At 40.0% G+C, this 22,651-nt stretch overlaps 1 protein-coding gene across 3 annotated transcripts in view; it reads left to right on the forward strand.

The window, feature by feature from the left end:
- The window catches only part of LOC128693916 (probable serine carboxypeptidase CPVL), an 80,477-nt gene that overhangs the window by 28,304 nt on the left and 29,522 nt on the right, over positions 1-22,651 (forward strand). For all 3 annotated transcript variants that reach the window (XM_070090830.1, XM_070090829.1, XM_053783807.2), the window contains exons 2-7: positions 2,494-2,708; positions 2,906-3,025; positions 9,577-9,760; positions 17,157-17,303; positions 20,955-21,029; positions 22,115-22,281. In XM_070090830.1, coding sequence (XP_069946931.1) covers positions 2,535-2,708; positions 2,906-3,025; positions 9,577-9,760; positions 17,157-17,303; positions 20,955-21,029; positions 22,115-22,281 — 867 coding nt within the window. In that variant the 5' untranslated portion in view covers positions 2,494-2,534. The remainder of the gene's footprint in view (positions 1-2,493; positions 2,709-2,905; positions 3,026-9,576; positions 9,761-17,156; positions 17,304-20,954; positions 21,030-22,114; positions 22,282-22,651) is intronic.

The following is a 22,651-nucleotide window of genomic DNA, read 5'->3' on the forward strand; positions in this document are numbered from 1 at the left end:
GAAGAGGGTTGTTGAGGGGGTTTGATCATTTAGAGAGAATGGATCAAAGTAGAATGACTTGGAGAGCGTATAAATCTGTAGAGGAAGGAAGGCGGGGTAGGGATCGTCCTTGAAAAGGTTGGAGGGAGGGGTTAAAGGAGGTTTAGTGGGTGAGGGGCTTAGACTTCCAGCAAGTGTGAGCGAGTGTGTTAGATAGGTATGAATGGAGACGAATAGTTTTTGGGACCTGACGAGCTGTTGGAGTGTGAGCAGGGTAATGTTTAGTGAAGGGATTCAGGGAAACTGGTGATTTTTATATAGCCAGACTTGAGTACTGGAAATGGGAAGTACAATGCCTGCACTTAGAGGGGTTTGGGATATTGGCAGTTTGGAGGGATATGTTATATATCTTTATACAATATGCTTCTAAACTGTTGTATCTGGGCACCTCTGATAAGACAGTGATTATGTATGAGTGAGGTGAAAGTGTTGAATGATGATGAAAGTATTTTCTTTTTGGGGATTTTCTTTCTTTTTGGGTCACCCTGCCTCGGTGGGAGATGGCCGAATTGTTGAAAAAAAAAAGTGTTGAGTATACATGGTAAAGTGTATGGTAGTTATTATTGAAAGAATTGAGAGTTAGACTGAGAGCAGGATAGCAGATGAACAAGGAGGCCTTAGGAAGGGTAGGGGGTGTGTAGACCAAGTGTTTGCAGTGAAACATATAGGTGAACAGTATTTAGATAAGGGTAAAGAGGTTTTTGTGGCATTTATGGATTTCGAAAAGGTGTATGATAGGGTGGATAGGGGGCAATGTGGCAGATGTTGCAAATGTATATAACAGGAGGTAGGTTATTGAAAGCAATGAAGAGTCTTTACAAGGATAGTGAGGCTCAGGTTAGAGTGAAGGAAATCCTCTGGTTAGTTTTCAATTCAGTGGTAGTACACCAAGGAAAAAGACATTGGGCACCAAGAAAAATGTGAATAATTGAAGCACTCTGTCCTTTAATAAAACACTTTGTACAGTATGATAGAATCGTAAATTATTTACCACATGAATTCTGAGGCTTGTCTATAAATTAATTTTATCGTACATTTATTGAAGTCAGTTTTAATATTTAATTTTGTTAGAGGTGTAAATAATACGTGTACATATCTGCCAGTCAAACATTGCTAAAATAGCTGTATGTGTAGAACAACTACACACACATCTGGGAAACTTACCAGGCTTAGCAACTCAGGTGTAGCAAAGTTGTCTATATTATGCATTGTTGGAGAGCATTTCATCCCTCCATGGAAGATGTGTTCATATAATATCACATACCTGCAAGCCCCTCCTAAGAAGTTCATTGCTAGTAATCCCTTCCTTAAATCACTTGTAAAAGCAACTGTTCAAGAAGAAATTTCTCGCCTAGCTGGTAGTGATAAGTTATCACAATTTATATACATTGATGGATCTAAACAGGAGTTTCTGGCAGGGCTGCATCTGCTCTTGTTGCCACCTCCCTAGTTAAGAATAATAATAAATTTGTTGAACTAGGCATAAGAATTAACAACTGGGCAACTACACTGCAAACTGAATTGTTTGCAATCCTAATGGTGCTAAAGCTAACTTATGACACTGAGCTTGACTCTTATCATCATTATTGATTCTATATCATCATTGAAGGCTCTTGACTCATATAATGACTCCAACAACATGCTTATTGGAGAAGCCAGGTATAGATACTCAAAAATGAGGGACAAAGGAATTAATGTACAATTGCTATGGATCCCATCACACATAGGATTACTCCTTCATGATAAAATTGATATGTTAGCCTGAAGGAGAATGTAGAATATAACTTTGGTATATCTGTGTCTAGCATTAGGAATAATATTAGGAGAGAAGTAAATAATGAAAATGAATGTTATAGGAATGCAGTTAGAAGTCTGAGTAGATCTATAACACACTGTGATAACACGAATGTAGATAAGTATGTCTCTGGAGCAACTTGCAATGTGAACAGACTGACTGATGTTGTAGTGGCCAGGCTTAGGCTTGGCTACAAGTACTTCTGGCAGTTTGGGAGATGCACAGATGATCGAACTAGATGCAAATTGAGGTCAGGTATATGGTCACTCTTGAACACTATGTGCTTAATTGTTCACTTATCGAGGAATATAGAGATAGTATAATAACTTATGTGACATGTCAAGATATCTTATTAATGAAATTAAGATACCAGATATACTAAGGAAATTCCCTAAATTTGCTTGTAACAGGTAAGTGAACTGTAGATATAATCCAAATGTACAACTGTTAACCCTTTTGGGGCCTAGTTCCTGGGCCTTCTGTGTATCCATATGCTCTTGTGCTATTGTCTACAGGATGGATATGGGATGCACAATAAACTAGCCACTTTGATGGCAAAATCTAAACTCTAAATTCCTCCCTAGTACTGTACTGCATTTTTGAAATGACATTTGGTATACTAATAAAATTTTTCTTTTCAAAACTTAAAAAAATTTCAGATTGAAACTTCTCAACAGACAGTAAAGAGAAACAATTAATCATGAGGTGCCTGTGGGTAGTAGTGGTTCTAATGGCTGTTGCCTCTGTGGAAGCCAGTGGACCATTTCGTAAGATGTTTTCTAATCATGGAAATTTGAATATTCCTCCATCTTTGTGGGGTGATGTTGGAGACCCTCTCTTTTTAACACCACTTCTGGAAGCAGGAAAAATTAAGGTACTGAGTAGTTTAAAGCTGTCATATACATGTACATGAATTGAAAGTTAGAGATAGACAGTTTTAGTAATAAAAATTTGTTTTAAGTGTTATATGTAGCAAAGAATTTTTTTAAATGATGTTCATAAGGACATTCCCATTTTAAAGTGATTTTCAGTTTTATTGTTCAATTTTTTCTAACTTAAAATAATTTTTAGGAGGCAAGAACCCTGAGTCATGTGAGGCTTGGACACCGCCATGGTCACAGCTTCTCTGGCTTTTTTACAGTCAACAAACAGTACAACTCTAACCTCTTCTTTTGGTTCTTCTCAGCTAGGGTAAGTATACACATGATTTATTTTCCAGTAATTATCTTGACAAAGAATAGTTATAAGATATCTCATGCCCCATTACTTTATTTTGTGTACTCATTTTCCGTGTAGCATGTATTTAAGCAAGCCTTTGTGGTTTAGTGCTTTTTTTTTATAATAATAATAATAATAATTAAGCAGAAATGCTTACATGCTGGAAATGCTTTACATAAATATGGGGGTTTTCCATGTAAGAAATATTTGTATGAAATGTATCTTATCAGAAAATAAATATTATTATTAATTATAATTATTATGAATTTTATTTTTTATTGAAATAATGATGAATCAAAACTGCATGCTATATACAAGCATTATTAAGCATCGTGGGAATGAACTAAATAAAGTAGAAGGTAGCACACCAGACTGAGAATAATTTGAAGCAACGCCTGGGGGGGAAGTCCTTTATCTTAAAGAGGTTTTGCCACCTATTAGCATCATCGGTTCAGTACAGAGGTCACTTGAAAGTGTCGAAACTTGAGATGGTAGAAGACAAGGTAATTAGTATATAACTGATAAAGCCACTGGTTGGTGAAACCTCTTCATCTCATCAGTAATATATGCAATACAGTATGTGTACTTATGTACTACGTATTTAGTATTTAATCTTGTACAGTGGACCCTCGGTTCGCGATACTAATCCGTTCCTGAGAGCTCATCGTAAACCAAAAATATCGGAAAGCGAATCAATTTTCCCCATAAGAAATAATGGAAATCAAATTAATCCGTGCAAGACACCCAAAAGTATGAAAAAAAAAACTTTTACAACATGAAATATTAAGTTTAATGCAATAGAATAGTAATTACAATAACAACAATAGCAATAAATAATGAAAGAATAATTGACACTTACCTTTAATGAAGATCTGGTGATGATTGATGGGATGGGAAGAGGGGAGTGTGTGGATGGTGTTAGCATTTAGAAGGGGAATCCCCCCTTCATTAGGACTTGAGGTAGCAAGTCCTTTTCCGGGGTTACTTCCCTTCTTCTTTTAATGCCACTAGGACCAGGTTGAGAGTCACTGGACTTCCTGTCGCACAACATAACTGGCAGCCTCACCATGCCTAATTACACTATGTATACCACTATGATTCTTAAATCTTTCAAACCACCCTTTGCTGGCCTTAACCCTTTCAGGGTCCAAGGCCAAAATCTGAAGTCACGCACCAGTGTCCAAGAAATTTTGAAAAAAAAAAATTATTTTTTCTTACAGAATTAAAGAGCATATTTTTGTGAAGGTAATAAAACAAAAAAAAAATAAGAATCTGATCAGTACTTACCGAGATACAGTGCCAAGAAGTTTATAGAAAATGATGTGGTGGTGGCAACATCGACGAATTCCACATACGCGTATTATATTATTTTGTTGTTTTAGTTGTTTTTTCTTTTCTTTTCCAATTTTTTTCTATTCCTACTAACATTTGGGGCCTGAGAGACCAATACTGTATATAATTGATATATATAAACTCACTGTATTGAACACTATAACCACACTAAAGTTATTATCATATTATTGTTTACCACTGTTTTTTATTACAATAAACATGCACAAATATTGTATAATACTAATGTTCTATCATATATTTACATATTTACAATCACTGGACATGGTTTTAGAACTGCTGGAGCTCGTGGAACTCCTTGAAACAAGGCACCATGCACAGAGGCACCTTACATTCCTCACACATAAACTGAGTGTCTTTGCGTCTTTGTTGCCGTCGTTTTGTTTGTGCACAGACAATGCATCTCTTCTGAGCAAATTTCTTTTGAGTTGAAGGAAGCTGTATTATGAAATGATCACCTTCTCTCCTCAAACGCTTGGGTATATCCTGAGGAATTCGAGGACCATGTTGTATTGCAGGTGTTGTTACCTGGTACTTCATTATGAGTTGTCTGACAACAGACAAACAAAATTCACCATACGGTGGTCTGTTACCAGTCTTTATTTGGTACATATTATATGCATTGAGCATTGAAATGTCCATGAGATGGAAGAAAAGTTTCATGTACCACTTGTAACTCTTACGAACACAGTCAACAAAACTAATCTGCATGTCACACTTGTCAACCAAGCGCATGTTTTGTGTATAATCAATCACTGACACTGGTTTTCGAATACGTTCATTAGTCTCTCGATCAACTTTGCCACTGTCTTGCATTTCATTACAGTGAATGGTTGTCAACAATGTGACATCTCGTTTGTCATGCCACCGTAATGCCATGATGTCATTGGCAGTAAACACCTGCACGTCATCACCACGAACACCTGCGTTGAGCCTGGGCATATGTTTACGATTAGAACGCACTGTGCCACACACATCTGTCTTGTTCACTCGCATGAAATCACTGAGTAATGGGCTTGTGTACCAGTTATCGGTATATAATGTATGCCCCTTACCAAGATAAGGTGCCATCATGTTTCTCACTATGTCACCTGAGATACCCAATAACATCTTGGTATCTTTCAATGTTTTACTACCCGTGTATACAACAATATCCAACACCAGGCCACTGTCACAATCACAGAGTACAAACAGTTTTATACCAAAGCGGTTCCTCTTGCTCGGTATATACTGCTTGAATGACAGTCTACCTTTGAACAAAATCAAAGACTCGTCAATTACAAGATTCTTGAATGGATAAAAGTATATCCTGAACTTTTGTTTGAGATACATGAAAACATTTCTAATCTTGTATAACCTGTCACTTCTGTCAGGCCTGGTTTTGTCAGAGAAGTGCAACATACGTAACAGTAAGATAAACCTGTTCACTGGTATTATTTCACTGAAGACCGGGGTAGAAATTAGCCGATCTGTGGACCAGTATGCTTTTATATTATGCTTATAGACGTGAGGCATAAGCATTATCGTTGCAAAAAGCAAATACATTTCTGCAACAGTCGTCTCTTTCCACCTGTGTAGTCTTGACTGTGGTGATAAGATAGTATTTGCCATGGTGTACTGAAAATACTTATTACTTTCCCTGGCAATAATTTCCATCAATGGCTCATCAAAGAATAATTCAAAGAATTCCAGTTCATTGGCCGTGGTTCCAAGGGGACAGGTAGGTAGAATTCCACTTTGAGAGTCATCAAAGTGGTGAGGCTTGGGAACAAAATTGGGATTTTGCTGCCAATCCCACATACGGTTTTCTGGTGGATACTGGACATCATAGGCTGGTTGTACGGGTGGTTGTGGTTGTGGCGGGCTGGTGGCTGACGCTCCGCTTTGTCCTTGAACTGACGAGTCAGCAGCATGGGTCCCCGCGTGGCATGGTGAGTCACGCATGGCGGTGCCACTACCACCACCAGCACCACTAACACCATCCACTGATGCCTGTGGCTCATCCATGCCAAGTGTAGCCACATCATCCTCACTATCACTACCTAAAACGGGTGTAGGGCCACGGGATGTACTCCGTCCCCTGGGCACAGCATAGGGTACACTACCCGAGCGCATGCGGCGGCGAACATACCGACGCTTCACTGGTGAATATGATTCCTCACTATCACTACTCGAATGATCGTCGAGCGCAATAAAATCACAATCCACGTCAGAATCATCGTCATTACTAAAGTCAGAGGCCTGGCCACGCGAAAATATTAGTTTTCTCTTACGTTTAGGAACACCCGACCGTGGGTCACGAGTGCCCACACCAGAGGTAGAAGGTCGAGGATCGTCGGGGTTTTCTGCACTATTATCGATATCCTGGTCATTATTTTCGGTCACTAACTTATCAAAGCCGTAGAATTCGTCTTCATTTCTACTTCCATCAGTGTCAGAACTATCAGACAGGAAGAGGAGAGTCCCAATTTTCCGGGGAGTGAGAGCTGACTTGCGACGAGGCATGGTGAACAAGGGTGACTGAGCCGGCGTTCCCACAATGCTATGCAGGCGCCTAGATTTTTTGTTTACGGCGCACACCCACGGCGCAGACCCATTCTCTCACATGTAGGCCTATGTGCGCTTTCGCGCTAAATTTGATGGCGCTAGAATTTTGGCGTAGACCTACGGTTTGAACACTCACCGTAAAGCCGTAGATCTACGGGACGGACCCTGAAAGGGTTAAATTCACTCACATCACCACTAGTTGCAGGCAATTTTTTTACCAAATCGTCATGCAACTGCCTAGCCTTTTCACAAATGATTGCTTGAGAGATGCTATCTCCTGCTATCTGTTTTTCATTTATCCACACCAATAACAGTCTCTCAATATTTTCTAACACTTGCGGTCGCTGTTTCGTAATCACAGTTGCACCTTTTGCAAGAACAGCTTCCTTGATTGCCGTTTTCTTGTTCACTATAGTAGAGATGGTTGATTGGGGTTTACTATACAACCTGACCAGCTCCGACACACGCACTCCACTTTCGTACTTTGCAATTATCTCTTTCTTCATTTCAACAGTCATTAGCACCCTTGGTCTCGAAGGGTTGGCACTGGGAGCTTTCTTGGGGCCCATGGTGACTTATTTTGCAAAAACAGGCACCAAAAACAGTGATAATATGGATAATATGGAATGTACCGAATGTATCCTTAGATGCGCGCACACTGGCTGGCTTGTAAACACTGGCACACACGAGGCAGTTCAGGCCACACATGGACACGTCTCGTATGAACCACATCGCATACCGGGTTTTGTATCGGGAAGCGAGGCAAATTTTCTGCGATATAATGCATCGGTTACCGGATTTATCGGATACCGATAGCATCGCGAACCGGGGGTCCACTGTACTTGTAATAAAACATTGGTAGGTACAAAAGAAAGCCACTAATTATGCAGTGTAGTAATCATGTCTCTCCTAGTCTCTATGCTAAAGTCATAAGTTTCAGCCTAGGAGAAAGTGTAAGGAAAAGCAGCATGGCAGAGAAGGATTATATATAAAGCACATAATAATGGAGTGAAGAGAAATATTAGTTTGTATATTAGGAGAAAATAGCTAATAGTGGAATTAAAAGAAGATGCAGGGAATCTTCAACCTGATTCACGACTGCCTTCATAACTTGTTTCTTTAGCAATCTTCAAGTTTCAAATCCATGATGTACTGCTTGCTATTCTTTGAAGTTAGTTTGTAGCATTCTTATAATCAAGTTTTTATATATAGTATTATATGTTAGTTTAGATTTTTCAACTAATTATTTTTTAACATGACATGCTTCCAGTAAATTAAATTTTTCCCTCTATTTGTCGCTAGAATTTTAAGAATAACAAATACAGTGGACCCTCGAATAACTCTATTAATCCGTTCCTGAGAGCTCATCGTTAGTCAAAATAATCGTTAGTCAAGTTAATTTTCCCCATTAGAAATAATGGAAATCAAATTAATCCTTGCAAGACACACAAAAGTATTGAAAAAAAAAAATTTTAACACATGAAATATTAATTTTAATACACACAAACTGAAGAAGACATGCACAGTTACATGACACTTAACTTTATTGAAGATCTGGTGATGATTGATGGGATGGGAAGAGGGGAGTGTGTTGATGGTCTTAGTGTTTAGAAGGGGAATCCCCTTCCATTAGGACTTGAGGTGGCAAGTCCTTTTTCGGGGTTACTTCCCTTCTTCTTTTAATGCCACTAGGACCAGCTTGAGAGTCACTGGACCTCTGTCGCACAACATATCTGTCCATAGAGGCCTGTACCTCCCATTCCTTTATGACATTCCTAAAGTGTTTCACAACATTGTCAGTGTCACAATTAAACACTTGTTCATGTTCAGTCCTTCACTATGTACTCCTTGAATTCCTGCACATATTTTTCAGCTGCTTTTTGGTCCAAACTGGCAGCCTCACCATGCCTTATCACACTATGTATGCCACTACGATTCTTAAATCTCTCAAACCAACCTTTGCTGGCCTTAAATTCACTCACATCACCACTAGTTGCTGGCATTTTTCTAATTAAATCGTCATGCAACTTCCTAGCCTTTTCACATATGATCGCTTGAGAGATGCTATCTCTTGCTATCTGTTTTTCTTTTATCCATACCAGTAACAGTCTCTCAACATCTTCTATCACTTGCGATCTCAGTTTCGAAAACATAGTTGCACCTTTGGCAAGAACAGCTTCCTTGATTGCCGTTTTCTTGGCCACAATAGTAGCGATGGTTGATTGGGGTTTTGTGTACAGCCTGGCCAGCTCGGAGACACGCACTCCACTTTCATACTTAGCAATGATCTCTTTCTTCATATCCATAGTAATTCTCACCCTTTTTGCTGTAGGGTTGGCACTAGAAGCTTTCTTGGGGCCCAAGGTGACTTATTTTGCAGGTGCAATCACTAAAAAGGCTGTGATAATATGAAATGTTCCGATTGTATGCTTGGAAGCGACCGCGGTGGCTGGCTGGCTTGTAAACACTGGCCAGAAGTGGACGCGTCTCAGACGGAACGAATAGTTTTTTAGCGCTAATCGAGGCAAAATTTTTGCAATAAAATGTATCGCTAGTCAGATTTATTGTTAATCGATGCCATCGCTGGTCGAGGGTCCACTGTATACAGTTCCGTATTTGTTTCCCAGACAGGATCAGCTGATGCCCCAGTGATAGTATGGCTTCAAGGGGGACCTGGTGGCTCCTCTCTCTTTGGTTTGTTTAATGAGAACGGACCTTTCAGTATTGATGCCTCTCGGCACGTTGTTCCTCGCAACTTCTCCTGGAACACCAATCATAATGTTATATACATTGATAATCCAGTAGGCACAGGTAAGAAGAGTATACATATTTTAATTGAGAGTACAGTTGGCATATGAACTGTTACAGCTGTGTTAGGTAAAAACCTTGGATTGACATGGGAATTAGTTGTTCTACACATAAGGCTATTTTAGTAATGTTTGACTGGCAGATATTATTTACACCTCTAACAGAATTAAAGATTATAACAGACTTTAGTAAATGTACAAAAAAAATTAATTTATGTATAGACAAATTAAATAATTTGTGATACTATCATACTGTACTAAGTGTTTTATTAAAGGCCAGAGTGCTTCAGTTATTCACATTTTTCTTGGTGCCCAATGTCTTTTTTTCTTGGTGTACTACTGCTGAATTGAAAACTAACCAGAGGATTTCCTTCAGAATGTGCACATCTTTATCACAAATGTCAATATCAAGCAAATGAGAGTAGACATTAGAAAAGAGATGACCAAAAAACTTCAAATAATTTGAAAATTCAAAATTCCCACTGCTTTAGGACAAACAGCACATCCAGGAATCTAACCTTCCAAACTAAGGGGTTGACCTGTATGTACAGTATTTGTATTTGTAAATCTGATAATTGCACCAGCTATATAAAAGATTTTTTTTTTTTTTCAACAAGTCGGCCGTCTCCCACCGAGGCAGGGTGACCCAAAAAAGAAAGAAAATCCCCAAAAAGAAAATACTTTCATCATCATTCAACACTTTCACCACACTCGCACATTATCACTGTTTTTTGCAGAGGTGCTCAGAATACAACAGTTTAGAAGCCTACACATATAAAGATACACAACATATCCCTCCAAACTGCCAATATCCCAAACCCCTCCTTTAAAGTGCAGGCATTGTGCTTCCCATTTCCAGGACTCGAGTCCGATTATATGAAAATAACCGGTTTCCCTGAATCCCTTCACTAAATATTACCCTGCTCACACTCCAACAGATCGTCAGGTCCCAAGTACCATTCGTCTCCATTCACTCCTACCTAACACGCTCACGCATGCTTGCTGGAAGTCCAAGCCCCTTGCCCACAAAACCTCCTTTACCCCCTCTCTCCAACCCTTTCGAGGACGACCCCTACCCCGCCTTCCTTCCCCTATAGATTTATATGCTTTCCATGTCATTCTACTTTGATCCATTCTCTCTAAATGACCAAACCACCTCAACAAGCCCTCTTCTGCCCTCTGACTAATACTTTTATTAACTCCACACCTTTTCCTAATTTCCACACTCCGAATTTTCTGCATAATATTTACACCACACATTGCCCTTAAACAGGACATCTCCACTGCCTCCAACCGTCTCCTTGCTGCTGCATTTACCACCCAAGCTTCACACCCATATAAGAGTGTTGGTACTACTATACTTTCATACATTCCCTTCTTTGCCTCCATAGATAACGTTTTTTGACTCCACATATACCTCAACGCACCACTCACCTTTTTTCCCTCATCAATTCTATGATTAACCTCATCCTTCATAAATCCATCTGCCGACATGTCAACTCCCAAGTATCTGAAAACATTCACTTCTTCCATACTCCTCCTCCCCAATTTGATATCCAATTTTTCTTTATCTAAATCATTTGACACCCTCATCACCTTACTCTTTTCTATGTTCACTTTCAACTTTCTACCTTTACACACATTCCCAAACTCATCCACTAACCTTTGCAATTTTTCTTTAGAATCTCCCATAAGCACAGTATCATCAGCAAAAAGTAACTGTGTCAATTCCCATTTTGAATTTGATTCCCCAAAATTTAATCCCACCCCTCTCCCGAACACCCTAGCATTTACTTCCTTTACAACCCCATCTATAAATATATTAAACAACCATGGTGACATTACACATCCCTGTCTAAGACCTACTTTTACCGGGAAGTAGTCTCCCTCTCTTCTGCACACCCTAACCTGAGCCTCACTATCCTCATAAAAACTTTACAGCATTTAATAACTTACCACCTATTCCATATACAGTGGACCCCCGGTTAACGAACTTTTTTCGTTCCAGTAGTATGTTCAGGTGCCAGTACTGACCGAATTTTTTCCCATAAGGAATATTGTGAAGTAGATTAGTCCATTTCAGACCCCCAAACATACACGTACAAACGCACTTACATAAATACACTTACATAATTGGTCGCATTTGGAGGTGATCGTTAAGCGGGGGTCCACTGTACTTGCAACATCTGCCACATTGCTCCTCTATCCACTCTATCATATGCCTTTTCTAAATCCATAAATGCAATAAAAACTTCCCTACCTTTATCTAAATACTGTTCATATATATGCTTCAATGTAAACACTTGATCTACACATCCTCTACCCACTCTGAAACTTCCTTGCTCATCTGCAATCCTACATTCTGTCTTACCTCTAATTCTTTCAATTATAACCCTACCGAACACTTTTCCTGGTATACTCAGTAAACTTATTCCTCTATAATTTTTACAGTCTCTTTTGTCCCCTTTCCCTTTATATAAAGGGACTATACATGCTCTCCGCCAATCCCTAGGTACCTTCCCCCCTTTCATACATTTATTAAACAAAAGTACCAACCACTCCAACACTATATCCCCCCCTGCTTTTAACATTTCTGTCATGATCCCATCAGTTCCAGCTGCTTTACCCCCTTTCATTTTATGTAATGCCTCACGTACCTCCCCCACACTTACATTCTGCTCTTCTTCACTCCTAAAAGATGGTATACCTCCCTGACCAGTGCATGAAATTACTGCCTTTGTTTCTTCCTTAACATTTAAAAAGTTCCTCAAAATATTCTTGCCATCTACCTAATACCTCCATCTCCCCATCTACTAACTCCCCTACTGTAATAATAATACTGTACAAGGTGTTTGACTTGTTTAGCTATATTAAGATTAGCTGTAATTCAGATAGGCAACTACATAAACTTTTTAAGATTGTTAATAAACACTGGATACTACATACATAGTACAGTGGACCCTTGACTAACGATCAGCTCCCAACTCGACCAGTTATGTAAGTGTATTTTTGTAAGTGCTTTTGTATGTGAATTTTTGGGGGTCTGAAACGGACTAATCTATTTCAAAATACATGTATTCCTTATGGGAACAAATTCGGTCGGTAACGGCGCCCGAACAGACGTCTGAAATTAAATAATATCGTTAGTCGAGGGTCCACTGTGTTTGATCCACATGGGTTTAGTGTTTCTTTTGCTTGAATATTCAGTATTCAAATAATAATAACAGCAATACAGTAAACCCTCTATTTAATGGACTAATTAAGGGGAGCAGGTGGACAGTAATGACAATTGTGTAGGATAGAGAAAAGATTATTTTGTTGTGATTGTAACAGTGAACAGTTCTGTGACCAAAAGACTTAACCCATTGTTTCCAAATTCCTTGACCTAGCATTTTTTTTTTTCCTATTTCCAAGGTCTGTTAAATGGAGAGTTTACTGGACTACAGTACCACAAGCATAGTTGAAAGTACATACTGAATAGGATTCTGATAATCAGGAAAATATGAAAGACAGTAAGATGCTTAGTCAGGTTAGTAATACTGTATATCAGACAAGTCTTATTAACCTTTAAACTGTCCAAACGTAAATCTACGTTCACTCGTGTGGCCCTCTGAATATTTTGAAAAATAAAAAATTTTGTTTGTTTGTTTTTTAATGAAGAGCACCTTTTCTACATGTTATAGGATTAAAAAAAAATTTTTAGTCAGTACTTACTGAGATATAAGACCGTGAAGTTGGCTCTGGATGCTCACTTGACGGCAACATCAACTCCTGCCACTTGCAGAAGTGTTGCCGATATACCTTTTTTTCGTTTTTATTTTAATTTATATACTTTTTTATATTTTGATAATTACAATTTATGATAGTTCTTGTGATTTCATAACCAGTCTTTGTTCTGACACTAATATTAGGTACTGAAATTATACTCAAATAATCACAATCACATTGACAGGTGAACATTTACACCTGCCTGGGTTATTTACTATTGTCTAGAAATATATACAAAGTATTTATAGGTCCCAGCAATGTTTTAGATACCCTGGCATATACCTTGAAGTATGTTGTTATGAAAGGCATCCCTATACGTACTGTTGACAGCCCAGTGACATTTGATAAATGCCCACTGCTCCAGCTAACCCTCACTGTATTTGTTATCACTGTTACACACAAACATGTCTCTCTGTCTGTCTCTGCTTATCTGTCTTTCTGTCTGCCAGGAGTATACTATATCAAACTCCTTGAAGGGTGTTATGACATCTGTTGACAGCCCAGTGACATTTGATAAATGGGTGCTCGGGGAACCCTGGCTTTATTTGTTTTCACTGATACACACAAACATGTTTGTCTGTCTGTCTATCTGTGTGTGTCTATCTGTCTGTCTTTCCTGGAATTTTTGGGTAATCCTAGGTAATTTACACTATGTATAATACCTGTACTTACATTTACATGCGAGAGAGACAGATAGACAGAGATATAGACAGATGCAGAGATATAGACAGACAGCCAAACCCAGTCAAAGCCAGCCAGCTGGCCAGCCTGCTGAATACATAAGAACATAAGAAAGAAGGAACACTGCAGCAGGCCTACTGGCCCATGCAAGGCAGGTCCATGTCCTGCCCCCTCCCCACAGCTTAGACCAATGACCCACCTAGTTAGGTCACATCCACTGAAGGAAGGAGCACGACATCAGACCTAGTAGTACAAGCTAGTCAGGTCCAACTCGCACCCACCCACACTCACTCGTTTATTTATCTAACCCTCGCTGTATTTGTTATCACTGTTACACACAAACATGTCTGTCTGTCTATCTGTCTCTCTATTTGTCTACCTGTCTCTGCTTATCTGTCTGCCTGGAGTATACATATATCAAACTCCTTGAAGAAGGGTGTTACGACATCTGTTGATAGCCCAGTGACATTTGATAAATGGGTGCTCGGGGGAATCCTGGCTTTACTTGTTTTCACTGATATACACCAACATGTTTGTCTGTCTATCTATCTATCTGTCTGTCTATCTTTGCCTGGAATTTTTTGGGTTATCCTAGGTAATTTACACTATGTATAATAACTGTACTTACGTGTACATGTGATACAGAGATGTATAGATACAGAGATGTATAGATACAGAGATGTATAGATACAGAGATGTATAGATGCAGAGATGTATAGATGCAGAGATGTATAGATGCAGAGATGTATAGATGCAGAGATGTATAGATGCAGAGATGTATAGATGCAGAGATGTATAGATGCAGAGATGTATAGATGCAGAGATGTATAGATGCAGAGATGTATAGATACAGAGATGTATAGATGCAGAGATGTATAGATGCAGAGATGTATAGATGCAGAGATGTATAGATACAGAGATGTATAGATACAGAGATGTATAGATACAGAGATGTATAGATACAGAGATGTATAGATACAGAGATGTATAGATACAGAGATGTATAGATACAGAGATGTATAGATACAGAGATGTATAGATACAGAGATGTATAGATACAGAGATGTATAGATACAGAGATGTATAGATACAGAGATGTATAGATACAGAGATGTATAGATACAGAGATGTATAGATACAGAGATGTATAGATACAGAGATGTATAGATACAGAGATGTATAGATACAGAGATGTATAGATACAGAGATGTATAGATACAGAGATGTATAGATACAGAGATGTATAGATACAGAGATGTATAGATATATAGATGTACAGAGATATATAGATGTACAGAGATATATAGATGTACAGAGATATATAGATGTACAGAGATATATAGATGTACAGAGATATATAGATGTACAGAGATATATAGATGTACAGAGATATATAGATGTACAGAGATATATAGATGTACAGAGATATATAGATGTACAGAGATATATAGATGTACAGAGATATATAGATGTACAGAGATATATAGATGTACAGAGATATATAGATGTACAGAGATATATAGATGTACAGAGATATATAGATGTACAGAGATATATAGATATATAGATATATAGATACAGAGATATATAGATATAGAGATATAGAGATATATAGATATATAGATATAGAGATATGTAGATATAGAGTTAAAGAGATGAATAGATATAGAGACGAATAGATATAGAGACGAATAGATATAGAGACGAATAGATATAGAGACGAATAGATATAGAGATGAATAGATATAGAGATGAATAGATATAGAGATGAATAGATATAGAGATGAATAGATATAGAGATGAAGAGATATAGAGATGAAGAGATATAGAGATGAAGAGATATAGAGATGAAGAGATATAGAGATGAAGAGATATAGAGATACAGGGATATAGAGATAGACAAAGAGACAGCCAGAGACAGCCAAAGCAAGCCAGCCAGCCAGCCAGCCAGCCTGCCAAATACATAAGAACATAAGAAAGAAGGAACACTGCAGCAGGCCTACTGGCATATGCAATGCCGGTTTCATGTCACCCTCCACCCCCCTTCCCCTGCTTAAACCAATGACCCACCTAGTCAGGTCACATCCTTTGAAGGAAGGAGCATGACATCAGACCTAGTAGCACAAGCTAGTCAGGTCCAACTCACACCCACCCATACTCACTCATGTATTTATCTAACCTATTTTTACTTTCCTCTTAAAATGGGAGTGTTAATGTGACATGGCATCAGTGAATCCCTTGTGTTTGCTATGCTATTTGCTCTAGCTGGCTCTCAATTGAACTGATGCCCCCACAAGGTCCTAAGTGCTCCCAGATTTTTTTAATACTGCGCACACTGAGTGTACAGACCCATTCTTTCATGTCTAGACGACTCGAGCCTATTGTGCCAAATTTGAAGGAAAGAAAAATAAAACATTGATTTACGTTCGGAGCGCTGTGCGAGAAAATGTATATCTATATTTGGACAGTTTACGGGTTAAAGAAGTAAAAGAACATGAGGAAATAATTCTTTACTAACTTTGTTTCATTTAGAAGTCTTGTGAATTGTTTGGCATACTTTCTAGTAAACTATCCTTGAATTTTTGCAGAGATATGGCACATACAAGATCCATTTTTTTTTTAACACTGGGTGTCTCCCACTGAGGCAGGGTGACCTGAAAAAGAGTTTTTCTTTAAAGTTTTAGTAATTTAGTCACCTCTTCTGACACACATGTCCTACAAGGGAAGGGCTCTTTTTCACTTCCCCACAGAGAAGGATATGAAGCTGGATCTTTCTGGCAATAATTTTAAAACAGGGGCCTGTAGATGTAGAGCAACATCCTAATATAAGAAAAACTTGTATGTTTGGTAGTTTTTAAGATGACTTTTACATACATTTTTACATTTTCTGGCTATAAATTAACAAATGCATGTTACAATATTTGATACTGAATGTTGACTTTGCTTACCAGGGTTCAGCTTTACAAGAAATGATACTGGTTATGCTAGAAATGAAACAGATGTTGGCAGAGATCTTTATGTTGCCATGGTGCAGTTCTTCACAATGTTTCCTGAGCTGCAGCACAATGATTTTTTCGTCACTGGAGAATCTTATGCAGGTGAGGTAGTCATCTCAAATTACAGCCTCTCCTCACTTAACAGTTCTGTTCCTAAGACCATGTCGGTAAACGAATTTGTCACTAAGCGAGGAGCATACTATAATGGTAGTGGGTTTGTGTCAACCATCTTTGATTTTGTTTTAATGTCACCTTTCCACAATTTGTAACATTTCTGGTATATTTTTAAGTGTTTATGTGGTAGTGTACTGTATATTGAAATAAACAGAATAGAGGAAATCAGCTCTAATATACAGTACGTATTTAGGTATGAATACTAGCCAGAGAGCCTGTCATGAGTCCGAGGAGTCGGTAAATGAGTACGTCACTGAGGAGAGGCTGTAATGATAAAGATCTACAGTAGTCTCCCCCCCCCCCGACTAAAATGCTAGGACCAAGGGGTTACTAGCCCCTTGCTCCTAGCATTTTGGTCACCTCTTATAGCACACATGGCTTACGGAGGAAGAATTGTTCCACTTTACCATGGAGATAAGTAAAAAAAAACAAGAACTATTAAGAATATGGAAGAAAACCCAGAGGGGTATGTACAGTAGGGCCCTGCTTTACAGCGTTTCGCTTTATAGCATTCGAATAATACAGACATATCAAATTATGACCATAACTCTCAGTATGGCTCCTCCCACCTGACTTTCTAATACGGTCACCGCGCCACACCCGGTTTGTTTACATTCTCCATGAGCTCCGCGTCTCTCTCTAATGTCTGGAAACTTTCTAAAATTTCAAGTGTTTTAAACTTATTTCATATTATATATACAGTGGACCCCCACCTTACGATATTAATCCGTTCCTGAGAGCTCATTGTATGCTGAAATTATCGTAAGATGAATTAAGTTTCCCCATAAGAAATAATGGAAATCAAATTAATCCGTGCAAGACACCACAAAGTATGACTAAAAAATTTTTTTTACCACAAGAAATGTTAATTTTAATACACACAAACTGACACTTACCTTTATTGAAGATTTGGTGATGATTGATGGGATGGGAGGAGGGGAGAGTATGGAAGTTGTTAATGTTTAGAAGGGGAATCCCCTTCCATTAGGACTTTAGGTAGCACGTCCTTTTCCTGGGTTACTTCCCTTCTTCTTTTAATGCCACTAGGACCAGCTGACCATGGTGCAGCAACAGCTGACCGTGGTGCAGCAACAGCTGACTTTGGTGCAGCAGCAGCTGACCGTGGTGCAGCAACAGATGATGGTGGTGTAGCAGCAGCTGACTGTGGTGCAGCAGCAGCTGACCGTGGTGCAACAGCAGCTGACTGTGGTGCAGCAGCAGCTGACCGTGGTGCAACAGCAGCTCAGCATGGTGCAGCAACAGCTGACTGGTGCAGCAACAGCTGACCGTGGTGCAGCAACAGCTGACACTGGTGTAGAAGCAGCTGACTGTGGTGCAGCAGCAGCTGACTGTGGTGCAGCAGCAGCTGACTGTGGTGCAGCAGCAGCTGACCATGGTGCAGCAGCAGCTGACCGTGTTGCAGCAGCAGCTGACCGTGGTGCAGCAGCAACTGACCGTGGTGCAACAGCAGCTGACCGTGGTTCAGCAACAGCTGACTGGTGCAGCAACAGCTGACCATGGTGCAACAACAGCTGACCATGGTGCAACAACAGCTGACAGTGGTGTAGCAGCAGCTGACTGTGGTGCAACAGCAGCTGACCATGGTTCAGCAACAGCTGACTGGTGCAGCAACAGCTGACCAAGGTGCAGCAACAGCTGACCGTGGTGCAGCAGCAGCCGACCATGGTGAAGCAACAGCCGACTGTGGTGCAGCAACAGCAGATGGTGGTGCAGCTGCAGCTGACCATGGTACGATAGTACATATTTCTCACCCTTTTTACCACAGGGTTGGCACTAGAAGCTTTCTTTGTTCCCATGGTGGCTTATTTAGCAGTTACAAGCACTATAAACAATGGAATAATACAAAATGTATCGAATGTATGCATGCAAGCGGCCACCCTGGCTTGTAAACAATGACGGCAGTCCAGCTGAGGCGCTCGGGCTAGTCGAACAGGTTCGGGACGAGTCATGTTGGTCAGAAACAGCTGTTGGTGGTGCAGCAGCAGCTGACTGTGGTGCAGCAGCAGCTGACTGTGGTGCAGCAACAGCTGACCGTGGTGCAGCAACAGCTGACTGTGGTGCAGCAATAGCTGATGGTGCAGCAGCAGCTGACCATGGTACGATAGTACATATTTCTCACCCTTTTTACCACAGGGTTGGCACTAGAAGCTTTCTTTGTTCCCGTGGTGGCTTATTTAGCAGTTACAAGCACTATAAACAATGGAATAATACAAAATGTATCGAATGTATGCATGCAAGCGGTCACCCTGGCTTGTAAACAGTGACGGCAGTCCAGCTGAGGCACTCAGGCTAGACGAACAGGTTCGGGACGAGTCATGTTGGTCAGAAACAGCTGATGGTGGTGCAGCAGCAGACTGTGGTGCAGCAGCAGCTGACCATGGTGTAGCAGCAGCTGACCGTGGTGCAGCAGCAGCTGACCGTGGTGCAGCAGCAGCTGACCGTCGTTCAGCAACACCTGACTGGTGCAGCAACAGCTGACCGTGGTGCAGCAACAGCTGATGGTGGTGTAGCAGCAGCTGACTGTGGTGCAGCAGCAGCTGACCGTGGTGCAGCAGCAGCTGACCATGGTGCAGCAGCAGCTGGCCATGGTGCAGCAGCAGCTGGCCATGGTGCAGCAGCAGCTGACCGTGGTTCAGCAACAGCTGACTGTGGTGCAGCAGCAGCTGACTGCGGTGCAGCAGCAGCTGACTGCGGTGCAGCAGCAGCTGACTGTGGTTCAGCAACAGCTGACGGTGGTGTAGCAACAGCTGACCGTGGTGCAGCAACAGCTGACCGTGGTGCAGCAGCAGCTGAGAGATGGTATCTCCTGCTTTCTGTTTTTCGTTTATCCACACCAATAACAGTCTCTCAACATCTTCGAGTACTTGCGATCTCTGTTTCGAAAACAAACTTGCACCTTTTGCAAGAACAGCTTCCTTGATTGCCATTTTCTTGGCCACAATATTAGCGATGGTTGATTGGGGTTTGGTATACAACCTGGCCAGCTCCAACACACGCACTCCACTTTCGTACTTAGCAATTATCTCTTCATTTCCATAGTAATTTTCACCTTTTTTACCGCACGGTTGGTACTAGAAACTTTCTTGGGGCCCATGGTGATTTATTTTGCAGGTACAATCACTAAAAACGCTGTGATAATATGAAATGTTCCGATTGTATGCGTGGATGTGACCGCACTGGCTGGCTTGTGAACACTGGCACCCATGAGGCAGCTGAGGCGCACTCAGGCCACACGTGGGATGTGTCTCGGACGAATTGCGTGAGGTGAGGCAAAATTTTTGCATGAAAATGTATCATATGGTGGATTTAACGTAAGGTGATGCCATCGTATGGTGGGGGTCCACTGTACTTCCCATTTCCAGAACTCGAGTCCAGCTATATAAAAATAACCGGTTTCCCTGAATCCTTTCACTAAATATTACCCTGCTCACACCCCAACAGCTCATCAGGTCCCAGAAACATTTGTCTCCATTCACTCCTATGTAATACGCTCATGCACGCTTGCCTGAAGTCCAAGCTAATTGTTATTACAGCTAATTTGCATTTTTATCTTTTCAGGGAAGTATGTTCCAGCCTTGGCATACACCATCCACAAGTTGAATCCTGCAGCAAAATTGAAGATAAACTTGAAAGGTATGTGACAAAGTAACCATTTTGTTATTTCAGGAAAATGTTTTCCACTTGCTAAATATTTTTTCTTGTATAAATATTTACTGGAGTAACTTGAGTAATGGATAAGAGAATATTTAACTGAGGGTGGTATTTCAGTGAGGGAGTTGGTGTCATGATGGAATGCAGTAACAAGTGTATGCATAATTTAGTTTTTTTTTTTTTTAGCCCATTCTGTTAGTGCACCTAAGGAAATTAGACTTCACATTAGTATTTGAAACTATTGTAAAAGTAATAAATAGAATAAGAATATAGTGGAACTGCAACATGTTAGATAAAGATGGCTGAATATGTGGCTGTTGAAATTGAATCCCAGGCTAAAACAAGAAGGAAATAATCTCAGGGCAGTCATCATCACGCTGGAAAAAAAAAATTTCACTAGACAGACAAAAAGGAGGATGACAGCGTCATGTACTAAGCTGGCAAATATGATAAATTTGAACAAAGAAGCTTGCAGAATGTTGTTCACAAAGGTAAGACCAGCTAGTGTACTGCAGTGTTAACTTGTTAACTTAGGACTCCAGTATTTGTTAGACCACTGGTTCAGTGCTGTGTCAGAGATAAAAAAAAAAAGGCAGTATGGTTTGAAATTACTCAGATGAATCAGATCTTAGGAAATATGTCTTCAATGTAAGTGATATATAGAATTTAAGCAAAGTCATTGGAAGCAAGCTCTATATTAGGAGAGAAGGGTGTCCCCTCAAGAAGGCTTTCTTGATGGTGGTGATGCTAAGTAACTCCAATGAATAGTAGGAGATCCTTAACCCTTAAACGTAGATCTATGTTTATGCACATAGCGCTCCGACTTCGATTTTCTCTATTTGAAAGCATGTAAAAAAAAAAAAATGTAGATCTACATTCAGAGAGCTACGTGAGCAAACGTAGATCTACGTTTGGACAGTGTAAGGGTTAAATAAGAGTGCTCAGTTAACTTTATTCACTGATCTTAAATCTCATTATTGTTCATATTTTATGCTGGTTTTATAGAAAATGGTGGCTAACAAAACATTGTTGGTTTAATATAAAGGTATTCATTTCTTGTCACACAGGAATTGCAATAGGAGATGGTTTTTGTGATCCAATTTCTATGGTGGATTATGGAGACTTCCTCTATTATATTGGTTTAATTGATGATATTGACCTAAAATACTTCAAGAAACAGAGTGCCCTGGCAGTCTCTTACATGAATCAACAGGAGTGGCTTAAGGCCTTTCAGGTGTGTTTTCTTTCTTCACCTGTTGGGTTAGTCCCATATTTCTGCAAACTTGTTACCTATAGTATACCTGGAGGGTGTTTCGGGGATCAACACCCCCACACCCTACTCCATGACTAGGCCTCGTGGTGGATCGGGACCTGATCAGCCAGGCTGTTAATTCTGGCTGCACGCAAACTGACGTATGAACCACAGCCCGGCTGGTCAGGTGCCTCTCCAGCTCCCTCTTGCAGACAGCCAGGGTGTTATCCCTTTGTTTTTCATCTTTACAAACTGGTCAAAATTTAATGATTGTGCACTTAACCCTTTGAGGGTCGACAGGCCCTCTCCGAGACTCGTTCTCAGGGTCGGCCAAATTTAAAAAAAAAAAAAT

The sequence above is a fragment of the Cherax quadricarinatus genome, chromosome 33 (assembly GCF_038502225.1).
Source record: "Cherax quadricarinatus isolate ZL_2023a chromosome 33, ASM3850222v1, whole genome shotgun sequence".
NCBI lineage: Eukaryota > Metazoa > Arthropoda > Malacostraca > Decapoda > Parastacidae > Cherax > Cherax quadricarinatus.